The sequence below is a fragment of the Phalacrocorax carbo genome, chromosome 3 (genome assembly GCF_963921805.1).
Source record: "Phalacrocorax carbo chromosome 3, bPhaCar2.1, whole genome shotgun sequence".
Lineage (NCBI taxonomy): Eukaryota > Metazoa > Chordata > Aves > Suliformes > Phalacrocoracidae > Phalacrocorax > Phalacrocorax carbo.
The window spans coordinates 54283320-54298809 of record NC_087515.1 but is presented as its reverse complement, the minus strand read 5'-3'; the positions used below and the strand labels follow the sequence as shown (position 1 = coordinate 54298809).

Genomic DNA, 15490 nt, shown 5'->3' with positions numbered 1-15490 from the left:
CGTATTGACCTTTCTCTGCAGCTGAAGGGGATCTGAACCCAACACCTCCCATTCCTGAGGAGCACACCCCAACCACGGTGCTCACTCTTTGCTCCCATCCTATTCATCAGTCAGAGAAGGTGGAGAGGAGCGAGGGGGAGCACTACTTGTGCCTTCCAACAAGTAAAGTGGGTGAAAAAAAGGTGCTTCTAAGTTGTAGTCACTGCTCCAAGAAATTCTTACACATTTTACACAAAACATTCCCAGGGTAAAAAGCACCAACAATTTCTCCGGGTGAGGACAAGAGCACAGGATTCCCTTCCCTTCCCTCCACCTTGCCCACATTAACATACCAACTACTGTGTTGGACCTTATCCTTGCTCATTTTCCTTCCTCTGGCCCAAAGCATCACAAAGCAAGTATCCTGTGTGTGTGCACGCACACACACAAATTCTCCCTTCTCCATCTAAGAAGCTTCTACAGTAGCTTATGCAGGTTTGACTTGGTGGGTACTTTCTGAAAAAGAACATTGCGTGCCTACCATATCAAGCTCTTCATAGAGGGGCAAAAGGAGATTACTTGAATCATCTTGATCAGTCTAGCATGGGACCTGCTCAAGATTCAGACTTTTTGAGAATGCAAAGAAATATTATGTGTTAGAAACAATCTCCTAGGTAGGGAGCAAAGATGCACTTCTGAGACAAGAAAATGCTCTATGTTTTTCCTGCTTTGTCCATGTTGCTATTTTGGACGTGGCTTTTTAAGCCAACTCTAATCTCTCTGCATCCAAGTTCACTCAAAGTCAGACGGACTGTGAAGTTCTGTTTCTTTTTCAAATGATACTTGTAATATACACAGGCATCAAGGTGTTCAAGCCATAAATACATGTGATGGTCAGTGCAGCCATAGAAAGTATTTCTTTATAAATGTATGGCTTATTCTGGAAGGGAACTTGTTCTTCAAACAGGCACTCAATATGCCATAAAGCACAGACACCCAGATATGATATTTGCCAAACTGACCTGGTTCCTGCTTCCATGAAGGACACCAAATGCGATCTCCCTCCCTTTCTGTGGGCCAGCTCCTTGTTTTGTTTTCCTTCCTCCTCTTAAATAACATACTGGTTTAAACACAAACCAAGGGAGTTCAAAACTACCACAGGAACTGTACGAATCACCTGTGATAGTATACGCCCTGTGCTACGTAAGTCAGAGTGGATGGCCACAACAGGCTGTCCTTAAATCACACGTTCATGGATTTGCAGTGGGTGACGTATCAGACTATGATTAGATGAAATAATTCTCAGCAGAATAAACTAGCCTTGAGCACCTCTTCTAGGCATTCAAAGTGCAATGCAGCAATACACTACACAAGAAAAGAAAACCTCTTGTAGACAACCCACAGGGAAGTTACTGTTTTGATTTCCACAAAAAAAGAGAATATTTTGTATGCTGCTTTTACAAAAAATAATACAACTATGAAAAAATAACAAAAAAAATCTATTTAACTTATTCCAGGCTAAAATGGATACAGTATCAGATCACCTGTTGAACTCACAAGTCATGTTTATATTTAGTAAGCCTCAATAAAACATGTCTGACAGTTACCCTGTAAGTAATCTGTTTTAGAAAACTTACCCATTACAATGACAAATGCAAAACTAGCCAGTGTCAGTGATGATCCACTGTTGATCATGTTGATGAGCAGCTTGAATAAAGGATATAGCAGCAATAAGGCCCAGAAAAGCCAGTTCAAAAGCGTCCATGGTCGTCGGGGTGGCACTATAGGGACTGCTGGGTAGGTTCCTGTTCTGTAGTACTCTTCCTGGAATGCATCCTAGTAGAACAAAGGAGGGCAACAATTAAATTCCCATCTGCCAACAAAACTAGCCATTCCTGACTTTGATGTTCCTCCTTCTGCATGCCTGTAACCAGGGAGGAAGATCAAAGACCAAATCATGGCTGGAAAGCTTGTACTTTGAAATCAACGAACACACAGTCAAAAAACAAAGAGCTTACATTGATGCACACATCCTTTCTGCCTCCTACACAAAGGAGCCTGAAAAATGGCATGCCTAGAGAGCATAACAAGCCCAGTCAAACAAGAAGGGTGAGGGGATGTACACTCCTGCAGCAATGTAGACATCGCTGTTGAACCTCCTGCAAGGGCCACAGTCACTAGACAAATACTGCTGGTAAGCCAGAGGAACGTTTGGGCTACATGTTCAGCAGCAGATCCTCTGTTCCCTAATGTTTTCTCCAACCATTGCTCTAAAGCAGCACCCACATCCCTGTCAGAAAAGTTAAGCGGACACCATCTTGCCCCATACTCTAAAGAACACCACCCCCTCCTGTCTGCTTTGTCCCATAGATGTGGTCTTGTTGGTCTTGCTCCCATGAAGCTTCCAGAAGGAAGTTTGCGTGCTGACTCTCTCTACAGACAGTTGAGCATGCAAACAGTTTAGAATCTCTCACAGATTTTGAGCAAAGGACTCTCCTTTTTAGTGTAATATGAAGATGATAATGGGGTGGGGTCTGGGGTTTTTTGTTTTGTTGTGTGTTTTTTAACACACAGAAAACTCAGAATTCAGTACCTTCCTCTAGAGCCCATAACAGGGCGAATAGCACAGCCTTTACCAATGTGATCAACCGAAGATATCAAAGTGGGTGGGGAACACCCCCCCCCCCACACACCATTCTGGCTCAAAAGCCAAGATTATTAATCTATGTTATCACATAAAACCGGTTAATTAATGAAGTCAGAATTAGACTCACAGAAAAAGGAACCTCAGTTTAGTCAGAATGAAGTGCTACATTTCTTCAAAGAAAGCAATGCTTCATGACAGTTTCCAGAAATTCTGGCAAAGACAAGATTGTCCTAATCAACCGCAGGAAGATTATTTCTACCATGGTATGATTTTACATTTACTTACACTCCAGCTGACAGACAATTCTTTAATTATTTAATGGCAACTTGAGCAATTACAGGCTGCTACCATTTTATCTATTTCAAAGGGAACATTCAGCTTTTAAGAGATTACACAGTAATTAAAACATTGTGCTCTCTTTATTGAGATTAGAAAAATTATGACTGTTTTGCACATGCGAGCTAGATTGTACTGGGATCACTGTGGCCAATTAATTAGATGTCTTCAACAAATTACACAGTGTATGAAGTTTTCTTTATAGTGCCTTGAGGATTTTGGTTGATAACTGGTTTAACACGGAGCTACTAATCATCAGTAAATTTAATTCTACTATATACAATTAGGTTTCTAAACACCAGCATTACCCAGAAAAGTTAAGAATTTCTGACTATTATTGGTATTGCCATTAGGGGGCCTATTACTACAGACGGAAAGACAGACTCCCTTAAAAGAAGCACAGCAGTTTTCTTTTTGTTGGCTCTGCACAGCATTAAGGGCGGCAAAACCTCACAAGAGGTTTGAGACCGATGGAAGAAATATACAACGGGCAAAACAATGTCAATGCCATCACCTCCACTACATGTTTTACACCTTTGTGGGGAACAGCTCTTCAGTTCAGTTACAATGTCCTACCCTTAAAAATATTCACATTCCTTTCAGAAGAGATCTGTAGGTTGATCTATCTTCTAAGCTTTTGCAAGGGTGCCTATGGTACCCATCAACAGCTGAAGTCAGCATTTAAACCCATGACATACCTCAAAATTTCCCTCAGTCACCTCGCCCACATTAAGTTCCTTTCATTCCCCTGCACACAGAGCTTGTTTTCAGTTTGTAATAAATCCCACCCACCCAAGTATCGTATCTGGACACAGAAACATGCTCCCTCTAATGCCCCCACCAGATTTGAGTTACTTCAGATTGTGGGGTGGGTAAGGCAGTGCAGGGAAATCAGGGAATATCCATCATCTTGTGAGAGGCTGACTGGATTCCTCCTCCCTGCTCCCACCAGGGAGGTCTGACTGCAGAGGTACGTTACTGCCCTTTCATGAGGAAGCCCACAAAGAATGAGTATCAAAAAATACATCCTTTGTTCCCAAACACTGCGGTTCTGTACCCTTCCCCTCTTCAGTTATGCTTTGCTAACTCCCTGGGGCATTTCAGCATATATTTTCATGCCCTGTTTTCCATGCCTCTCTTACAAGTGAGAAGAGTTAGAAGCTTGCTTTCTTTTTAATGGAAATTAAGATCGCAAGCAGGACTCCTATTTCAGGTGCTGAAGCTATAAGGAGGTAAAAAACCAACCCAACCAAATATGCAAGGGCTAAAGAAGGGGGAAAGGAAAGAAAAAGAAAAGGCAATGTGCAACCCAAATTGCACCTTTCATAAATTGGCTTTAACTGATACAGTGCTGGCCATCTGTGGAAGGACAAAATTCACCCCACGTGAGGGAGAAGCACGTGGACATGGTGCTTTACAGTAAGCCTGGAAAAGGAAGAAGAACAGTGCTTGACGCTGACGTTCATCTGGCAAGGCCCTGTTCATTGCATTTGCAGCACTGGCTAAACCAGAAAACGAAGCGGTAAGTAGCAAGAACATAAACCCATCAGATTCCCAGACAGCAGTATCTCAGACTGAGGTACATGTAACTGAGATCAGGTAATGAGGTAAAACACCCATGGAAGAAGCTTTTCCCAAAGACTCGAACTCCTTTACTAAAGACAATTTAAAAAAAAAAAAATCATGTTCCTTCATGCCCACTAACTGCTGATTTCATTCGAACAGCTTTCTGTCCCTGATCATCATGAGTGCATGGCACTCCAGACTCAACCTCAGTACCTGTGGCATGCCCCATCTACTAAATCATGCTGTTACAGGATAATTCAGCACAAAGTATGTAAGTCTTGAGAAGGTACTACAAAATTATGAAAATCACAGAAAATAAGCAACGGACCGTACAACCATAATGCAAGATAAAATAGGGCCTCTGTTTTTCAGTAGCATGCATACCTTTTCTTACTTTGAAAGAGAAAGTGGAGTGCTATAACCAAAACAGACAAAGCAGGGTATGAGTGCATATCTTGCACTGAATTACTGCCCTTCGAATACAATTTGTTACATTTTATCATAAATATTTACTGGCTCTGAAGACATTGACCTGAAACAGAATTCATTTTTGGAAACAACACCTAGGTGGCAATGCTGCTTGTTATCCCACCTAAGATCCAATTATCTTTTTAAAGATGCATGGCAGAAAGGTGAAACAGAATTGTATTTTTACCCTGCAGGTAGTCTTTCATCACCTCAAAACTCTTGAAGAGGTTGGCCCTGCTCTGTATTCTCCCAGTCTGATTTCACAGAGACATGGGCTTGTGTAAACCAGGAATGACTGCAATGAAATAACAGTTTCACTGATGTAAAACAGCTGAAGGAAGAGGAACATGCCATGTACAGGAAAAAAAAACCCCAAACCTACGAAACCTAAAAGACCCCTAACCAATCAAAAAAAGCCACGCAACCAAAAAGGTTTTAATGGAGAGGAAAACTGAACACACATTGTTTCCTCCTATACTTAAATAGGAACTATGGATTTAACCAACCAGCAAACTAAGTTGTTATGAAGAAAGCAGGATAGATGTACACTCTGTTTGCACTAGAAATAACTGAGTGTTTGCCTAGGAGGGAATAACAGAAAAAACTTGACGTGATTTACTGCAAACTATGTAGGAAGGGAGTCAGGAAAACAATCACCACATTCTCATTTGATTTATGTTCTTGTCCTGCAAACGTCTAAACATTTCTGAGGAACCTGAAACAAGGTTACAGATAAAGTCACAGCAGCAGAAAGTGAACTCTTGCAATGTTCAGCAAAAGGACCATTTGATTTATACGAGTGTAGAAAGGGCACAGGCCCATGGGTAACATAATGCCCTTCTGCAGAAAGGTGTTAGGGGTCATGTCTGAATTAGGTGTTAGTGGCACAATTTACAAGAAGCCACATCAGAGACCTACAGACTACTAGACCTACAGCTGAAGTCTCAAAACATTTACTTTCCACATTCCTGTAATCAAGCTGCTTAAAGGGGCTATGAATTAAAACAGAAACAGTCACGGTTTGAGGCAGAGAAAGACTAGAACATAGTCAATACAGAAATGCTAACGTGGCTTGCTGGGTGGAGTACAACAAATGGGACAGCAGAATTTTGCCACCCCACTGACAGGAAACCAGAGCGTAGCTATATTCTATCACTTCTCAATCTGAAGCACTGCTGTATTCCATTCTGAATACATAACCTGGATCAATTTACTGAAGCAAACTGAGCTGCCAGGCCTTTGTGCCTTGCATACCTATGACTCCCACTGACTGAAATGGGAGCGCTGCATGTATTCAAAGAGCACATCCCCAGCCATTATCTCCTATGTTCATAAAAACAAAAACCACAAGAAACAGAATCTAAAAGTTTGGAGGGTACATATGAAAGTATTTGGAAAAGAAAAAAGCAGACATCTACAAACACACGGTCGTTATTATTCTGCCCCTGTCCTATGTAATTAGGAATCAAATGCACACCTTCTATGGCAATATATATGGCAATGTGAAAGCAATTCATCAGCCTGTTCTATTAATGTTGGATCTTTGCCTTGGTGAAAAAGACAGGGTAAAACAAGGGACAAAAATTTTAGAATCATAGAATAGTTTGGGTTGGAAGGGACCTTTAAAGGTCATCTAGTCCAACCCTCCCTGCAATAATAAGCAGGGGCATCTTCCACTACATCAGGTTGCTCAAAGTCCTGTCCAACCTGACCTTGAATGTTTCCAGTGATGGGGCATCTGCCACCTCTCTGGGCAACCTGGTCCAGTGTTTCACCACCCTCGTTGTAAAAAACTAGTTCCTTATACCTAGTCTAAGTCTACTCTCTTTCAGTTTAAAACCATCACCCCTTGTCCTGTCACAACGGACCCTGCCAAGAAGTTTGTCCCCATCTTTCTTATAAGCCCCTTTATGTACTGAAAGGCCACAATAAGGTCTCCCCAGAGCATTCTCTTCTCCGAGCTAAACAAACCCACATCTCTAAGCCTGTCCTCAAAAGAGAAGTGCTTCATCCCCCTGATGATCTTTGTGGCTCTTCTCTGGACGTGCTCCAACAGGTTTTTCCTGTGCTGGGGGCTTCAGAACTGGAAACAGTACTCCAGTTGGGGTCTCACCAGAGTGGAGTAGAGGAGCAGAATCAACTCCCTTGACCTGCTGGCCACACTTCTTTTGATGCAGCCCAGGATATGGTTGGCTTTCTGGGCTGCAAGCACACTCTGTTGGCTCATGTCCAGCTTTTCATCCACCAGTACCCCCAGCTCCCTCTCTGCAGGGCTGCTCTCGATTCCTTCATTCTCCAGCCTGTATTGATGACAGGGGTTGCCTTGACCCATGTGCAGGACCCTGCACTTGGCCTTGTTGAACCTCATGAAGTTCACAGGGACCCACTTCTCAAGCTTGTCCAGGTTCCTCTAGATGGCATCCCATCCCTCAGGTGTCAGCCACACCACTCAGCTTGGTGTCATCTGCAAACCTGCTGAGGGTGCACTCGACGCCACTGTCTATGTCACTGATGAAGGTATTAAATAGTACTGGTCCCAATAAGGACCCCTGAGGAACACCACTTCTCACCTATCTCCATCTGGACATTGTGCCATTGACCACTACCCTCTGGATACCATCTCTACCTTCAACCAATTCCTCATCCACCAAACAGTCCACCTATCAAATCCAATCTCTCCAGTTTAGAGAGAAGGATGCTGTGGGGGACCGTGTCAAAGGTATTACAGAAGTCAAGACAGATTACATCCGTAGCTCTTCCCTTGTCCACTGATGTAGTCACTCCATCATAGAAGGCCACTTCGCTGGTCAGGCAGGACTTGCCCCTGGTGAAGCTATGCTGACTGCCTCAAATCACCTCCCTGTCCTCCATGTGCCTTAGCATAGCTTCCAGGAGGACCTGTTTCATGATCTTTCCAAGCACAGGGTGAGACTAACTGGTCTGTAGTTCCCAGGATCCTCCTTTCTACCCTTTTTAAAGATGGGCACAATTTTTCCTTTCTTCCAGTCCCCAGGGGCTTCATCTGACTGCCATGACTTTTCAAATATCATGGAGAGTGGCTTGGCAACTACATCACCCAATTCCCTCAGGACTCTGGGATGCATCTCATCAGGTCCCACAGACTTACGTGTGCTCAAGTTCCTCAGGTGGTCACAAACCTGATCTTCTCTTATAGTGGGAGGGACTTTGCTCCTCCAGTCTCCATCCTGTGGTCCATCTACTTGAGAGGTGTGGGAAGAGAGGTTGCAAGTGAAGACTGAGGCAAAAAGTTGTCCAGTACCTCAGCCTTCTCCTTGTCCATTGTTACCAGTTTGCCAAGTCCTGCTCAACACAGGAGGTACGCTTTCTTTGACCTTCCTTTTCTGGCTGACATACTGGTAGAAGCCCTCTTTGCACCCCTTGCCAAGTTCAGCTCCAGCTGCGCCTTAGCCTTCCTGCCCCCATCCCTACACAAACGGACAGCATCCCTACACTCCTCCCAGGATGCGGGTCCCTGCTTCCACTGTCTGTCATTTCCTTCTTGCCCTTTAGTTTGACCAGCAGGTCTCAACTCAGCCATACAGGTCTCTTGCCTTCCTTTCTTGATTTCTTACACCTGGGGATTGAGAGCTCTTGCACTCTGTGGAAAGCACCCTTAAAGATCTGCCAGCTCTGTCCTGCTCCCTTGTCCCTGAGGGTAATAGCTCAGGCAGCCTGTAGTAGACACCAACCACAAGGTTCCCTTTGTTGCCTCAGTCTCTGATTCTTAACCAAAAGCTTTCGACCTGCTTGTGGCTATTCTTCAGAGACAGTTCTTCACACTCTATCCATTTCTTGATGTAGGGGACAATGCCTCTGCCCCTCCTTCCTCACCTGTCCCTTCTGAACAGCCTGTAGCCATCGATAGCTGCACTCCAGTCATGGGATTCATCCCACCAAGTTTCAGTAACGGCATCTAGGTCATAGCTTTCTAGCAGCGCAGTGGCTCCTCCTGTTTGTTGCTCATGCTGCATGCATTGATGTAGAGGCACTTCAGCTGGGCTGTCAGCCATGTCACCTTCTTACAGGAACACCCCTTAATTCCTTTGAAGTATTTCACTGGTGTTTCCCTGAAGTCTCCTATTACCTCAGGAGCCCGACCCATGTCTGTAAGACTTCACTTTAAGTACAAAAGAAAGGCAGTCATGACAAACAGCACAAGACCAGTTTGTGTCTGCAGAAACAGAGCACTTATCCTGAAATACAAACCAACCAACCAACCCCAAGCCCCCAAAGCAGGACCACTACACATGCACACTGTAAAGGTCTACTAGCAGTATAAAACACTGAGCACGAGTGGCTTGCAAGTTCTATCTAGACAAAAAACCAACCTTTTCTTGATACAATTTGTGGAGCCAGTTAGAACATTCCTGCTCATCTTCTGGGACTTCCTCTAGGGGAATCCGCCTGCCAATGGTAAACAAGAGAAATTGAAGAATATAAAATACTGCAGCTCCCATGAACAGCATTTATATTATGCAGACAGTTTGTCCATCTGACAGAAGACCCACTACATTTTCCAGCTTCTTTAAAATTTGTGGTAATAGCTCCCAGACCAGTAAAGTATAGTTTGCTTCTAGAGGCACCTCCAGTTTTTAGATGTATCTAAAATTCAGTTTAGATTTCTGAAATACTAATGCATTACGTTTGAACTCACCAGAGCCACTTTCTAGATTAAAGGTTTGCAATTTTCTGTTTCCAAACAAAGGTTTTGAATTAATTAATTTCTTACCCCACCTATGGAGTACAAGGCTGTATTTAATCAGCCAGCCATTAGAGAGAAAAAAACAAACTGTTCTCCTATACTTAGGGTACAGCACTCTAGTATTTCTCAGGTAACATTTCTAGTTCCTATAATTCTTGTTACATGCAGCTTGATTGGATAATTTCCAGCAAAATGGCTCCTATCTCTGAAAAACCCTCTCCTGACAAAACAGAGTTTTCATCACATTACATGAATTTAGGTCAATAATCCCGTGACAGAAAAAAAACCCCTTCTCATCTTCATTTAGGTATGCGAATAGCAATATTTAATAATTTTACATTTCTCAATATAGCATACATTTTAATTAATATCCATTAAGAGCAACATCAAATTAACTTCCTTCAGCACAGAAAAGAGCACTTTTCACAGTCAGGACACTCCTGTTTGCAGTTAATAAATTACGAGGTGCAACACTGCTGTTTTGTTCCTTTAAGAAAGTCATAAGATGACAAACATTAGAAGTCAACACAATTTAAGCAGAGACAAACCAGGCCATCCAAATTGTAAAAGCTTCTACTGAGTGCAGGATCTACAGCACTGCAGTAAGCAAATATGGAGGATATTTAAGAATATCTGTGATGGCCCCCAAATAATCGCCAAAACAAATTTTGCCATGAGGTTTACCCTGCCTGTAAGAGTTTTTCAGGAAGCTCAAGAGGACAGAGGGGCAAGTAGCTAGCCTGAGTTGTGAAAAGCAATCTCCATGCTCAGCCAGATGGACTTACACACTTGGAAGGGTGTAAAGGGAGACATGGCAAGGAGGAGTGGCCCATGCAGGTAGGGCCAGCTGCTTCTCCATAAACAATAGCCAGACAAGCCACGTACACCAAACACAAGGCCACTAGGCTGCATCCATGAGGAATCAAGAGAAAGTTTCTTTTTACCCTTGGGCAAGAACAGTTCTGAAGAAAATATTTTTTCAAACAGGCAGAAAAGGGGAGGTAAGAAGAAAAGGTCACCCTCTTCCACTTCATGTGGCTACCCAAGGTAAACCAATTAGATCAGCCAATTATAGATATGAAGAGGTTATGATTAACTCCTGATCACTTGTGGGATCACTTCTAGGCTCCTATGCTCCAACTCTACACCATCACATACTCTAAGTGCCTACAGCATTGGTGCTGCTGGTAGAACCTGGCCTGGGAAGAAGGGCCTTAGAGATGGCCCATTCTCATGAAGGTTAAAGGAGGCCATTGTGGGGGTATCATTCACTTACAGAAACATTAATGATTCAGACCCCAGGTAACTGCTTTTTCATTAAACAACCCCCTTCTTTGTAGGGAAGGAGCAGCAGTCAAATACATCAACAACTACACAAACAGAAACCGTAACAGTCCTGAGCCTGGCCTCCGCCTGAGTGGGAACTACTGTGCCAGAGACAGGTGTAAAGTCTCCCCATCTGAACACTTAGTAGATGTTTGATATTCTGGACAAGCAAGTGAAAAGAGACCCCACTGTTGCTGCTGAGCTGACAAACAGACACAGAAATTAATAAAACAAACAAACAAAAAAATCTTGTAGAGCTTTATAGAATCCCCACATATTTATAGTCACTGAACGTGACAAGAAACTCTTCCCGTCCCATATGAGTTTTTATGTGCAGCTCTGTGAAGCTATGTTGGTAGAGATTTGCTATCAGTTAGTTACTTGAAAATATTTCCTTACTTGTGGAATTGTGACTGCAAGTACACACTTCTGCATGACAAAAAGGAATTAAAACATGGATTACTTGCCTTACATATAAATCTGCATGATATTTCTTTCCATTTAGAACTCCCAGCAATGTTGGATTCTCATTGTTTCTAAAATTGAGGGTAGAATCATAGACCGCAGAAACTACAAGAAGAGAAACAGGTTATGTGATTACTGTAGCAATAGAATGGAAATAAGTAATTCTCTCTCAGACAAAGAGCATATTTAAATATGAAGTCATCAGCAATAGCACTATAGTTTGAGCTGTCACCACGGTAAAGATGACAATGGAATATTCAACTTGCAGGTTTTAAGAAGCCAAATAAACAGTGACCCTTTCAGGAGCTGCACCAGTAGAACGGAAGAGTTGGCTCTCCACCCATGTCTCCTTCCCCATCAGGCACATCATGTTGGGCATAGGGAACACAGTTACAGTTTTTGACAGTTGACATAGCTAAGACATCCTGGGAGTCAAATGGTTGAAAACTATCAACTTTCTGAAGTCACTGTGAATGACACAACTCCCCCCCAAATCTGGGAAAATAACCAGACTGATACATACTTGATAAACAATGAGCAATATATGCAGTTTGACTAAGAATGGGTAAAGTGTGTGTGAGACACATCCTACAGCAAGAGGACTTAATGCAACTATGAATTGCTGGGGTTCAGAACAACCTCTGGGGACCTTCAGGTCTGTTATTTGAAAACTGAGACACTTGCTATAGGGCAAAGGAAGAGACAGAAAAAACAGACCACATCCTGTGTGAGCTGGGCTGCTGCTATGAAGACATTCAGCTGTGAGGAATATAACATCCAAGGTCCACAGAACAAAACTGCAACCAAAATTTCAGTCTCCAGAAAACACTGTTTCTGCAGTTCAGGACTGCACAGTAACAGTGGAAGTATTTGCAAAGGTCATTCGTAGTTAAACTAAGACAACATTAACAAGCAGTTTCCACAAAAAAAGCGTTCACTCTTTTTAAACCACATAAAGCGTTTCAAAAGAGTTTCTTTGAACTCATCCTTATTTTCCTGATGTCACAAAATTGCCAAAGAAAATTAATTTTCCTGAAACTGAAACCAACTGTGCATCATAGTATGAATTCTAAGATCAATGCCAGGAACAAAACTTTTTTTTTTGGGTCACAAAAATGACTAACGTGCACTTCACATGTAGCTCGCTGTACTTTAGGTTTTCTGCTCTAGAGGTCTCCAATAACGAACACTGTGATGAACCTTTATTGTGAGAGCTCTTGAGCTACCTAAGAAAGCTTTTTATTACACAGAACAAATTTGCTTTTGGTTTTGAAGCCTCTGTAGCTACAAGAGATAAATATGGCTTGGTCACAACGCTCAGCCCCCAAAACTCACCACAACATTTGTTATTGCAAAACAGAATTCACAGTGCGGAAGAGAACAGCCTGGCTTCAGCGCTGCAAGAAAATCCTGAAAACAGAGGCCAAAACCCTGTCACTGCATACAGAATGTATTGCTCATTAACAACTGTTCTTTTCCTACTACAGTTGGGTTTTTAGCCCAAACTCAAAACTACAAAACATAAGCCAAAATCTACTTCAAGCACACTAAAAAAATATCAGTTTTCACACACGAGAACACATTTGTTGACAAATCAACAAATGGTTACAGGACTGGTGCCGCAGCCAGGGGTTGGGCTACTTACACTATGGGACTCACTTTGAGAAACCTGGTCTACTGGGGGCTGATGGGGTTCATCTGTCAGAGAAGGGGAAGAACATCATCAGTCATAGGCCTGTCAAGCTGGGGAAGAAGCCTTTAAATTGCAGTTGCAGGGAAAGGGGAACCTCAATCCATCCCACTTCTACCAGTTTGATGCCAGCACTAGCAATAGATGACCAAAGCCTGGAGAAGGATAACAGTCAGGAGCAGAGAACATGAAGAGCAACACAAAGGAATACTAACCACTCCCACCAGTAACTCAGCTTCATTGGGGCCTAATTTAAATGCCTCTATGCAAATGCAAGTAGCATGGGGAATCAAGAGAGTTGGAGACGTGCGCACACCTATAGGGCTAGGCATCACAGAGATGTGGTAGGATGGCTCCAATGACTGGAGTGTTGGAATGGAAGGATCTAGGCTCTTTAGGAAGGACAGGCAGGGAGACCAAGGCAATGACCAGCTGGAGTACATGGAGCTATTCCTGGAGTACGATGAGGAGCCGAGTGAGAGCTTATAGGTCAGGATTAAAGGCATGGCAGGGGCAGGTGACATTATAGAGGGGGTCTGCTACAGCCCACCCAACCAGGAAGACAGAGCGGATGAGGCCCTCTGTAGACAGACAGGAGAAGACTCACATTTACATGCCCTGGTTCTCATGGGGGACTTCAACCACCCCAATATCTGTTGGAGGGACAACACAGCAGGGCATAAGCAATCCAGACAGTTCCTGGAATGCATTGATGATAACTTCCTTCTCCAAGTGATAGAGGAGCCAACGAGGAGAGGTGCTACGCTGGACCTCGTGCTCACCAACAAGGAGGGGCTGGTGGAGAACGTGAAGCTCAAGGGCAGCCTTGGCTACAGCGACCATGAAATGGTGGAGGTCAAGATCATTAGGGCACCAACAAGGGAGCACAGCAAGCTCACTACTCTGGATTTCAGGAGAGCAGACTTCAGCCTCTTCAGGGATCTGCTTGGTAGAGTACCATGGGATAAAGGCCTAGAGGGAAGAAGGGCCCAAGAAAGCTGGTTAATATTCAAGCATCACCTCCAAGCTCAGGAGCGATGCATCCCAAAAAAGAGCAAGTCAGGCAAAAACACCAGGAGGCCTGCATGGCTGGACGAGGGGCTCCAGGACAAACTCAAACACAGAAAGTCAGCCTATAGAGCGGGGAAGCAAGGACACATAGCCTGGGAGGAATATAGAGAAAGAGCCCAAGCAGCCAGGGATCGGGTTAGGAAAGCTAAAGCCCCGATAGAATTAAATCGAGCCAAGAACGTCAAGGGCAACAGGAAAAGCTTCCATAGGTATGTCAGTGACAAAAGGAAGACTAGGCAAAATGCGGGCCCTCTCCGGAAGGAAATGGGAGGCCTGCTTTCCTGGGATACGGAGAAGGCTGCGGTACTCAAGGGCTTTTTTTCTTTTGCCTCAGTCTTCACTGCCAAGTGCTCAAGCCACACCTCCCAAGTCACAGAAGGCAAAGGCAGGGGCTCAGAGAATGAAGAACCACCCACTGTAGGAGAAGATCAGCTTTGAGGCCATCTGAGGAACCTGAAGGTGCACAAGTCCATGGGACCTAATGAGATGTATCTGTGGGTCCTGAGGGAACACACCTGGTGGATGAAGTTGCTAAGCCACTACCCATCATGTTGAAGAAGTCATGGAAGACCGGTGAAGTTCCCGCTGACTCGAAAAGGGGAAAAACATAAACCCTGGTTTTAAACAGGGAAAAAAGGAAGACCAGGGGAACTACAGGCCACTTGCTCTCACCTCTGTGCCTGGCAAGATCATGGAGCAGATCCTCACGGAAACTATGCTAAAGCACATGGAAAATAAGGAGGTGACTGGTGACACCCAACCTGCCTTCACTAAGGGCAAATCGTGCCTGATCAATTTGGTGGCCTTCTACAATGACCTTACAGCACTAGTGAATGAGGGAAGAACAACTGACATCATCTACCTGGACTGGAATTGGCTGGATGGTCGCACTCACAGAGCTGCAGTCAATGGCTCAATGTCCAAGTGGAGAGTGGAGAGTGGCATTCCTCAGGGTTGCTCTGGGGACCGGCGCTGCTTAACGTCTTTGTCGGCAACATGGGCAGTGCCGTCAAGTGCACCCTCAGCAACTTTGCCAATGACACCAAGCTGCGTGGTGTGGTCACCACACTGGAGGGAAGGGATGCCATTCAGAGGGACCTTGACAGGCATGAGAGGTGGGCCTGTACAAACCCCATGAAGTTCAACAAGGCCAAGTGCAAGGTCCTGCACACGGGTCGGGCCAATCCCAAGCCCAAATACAGGCTGGGCAGAGAGTGGA

General features: G+C 44.0%; 1 protein-coding gene across 3 annotated transcripts in view; it reads right to left on the bottom strand.

The window, feature by feature from the left end:
- Positions 1–15490, bottom strand: part of AGPAT4 (1-acylglycerol-3-phosphate O-acyltransferase 4) — a 91139-nt gene that overhangs the window by 9476 nt on the left and 66173 nt on the right. For all 3 annotated transcript variants that reach the window (XM_064446945.1, XM_064446943.1, XM_064446944.1), the window contains 3 exons: positions 11513–11615; positions 9346–9421; positions 1617–1815 (listed from right to left, as the gene is read on the bottom strand). In XM_064446945.1, the coding sequence (XP_064303015.1) occupies positions 1617–1815; positions 9346–9421; positions 11513–11615 (378 nt within the window). The remainder of the gene's footprint in view (positions 1–1616; positions 1816–9345; positions 9422–11512; positions 11616–15490) is intronic.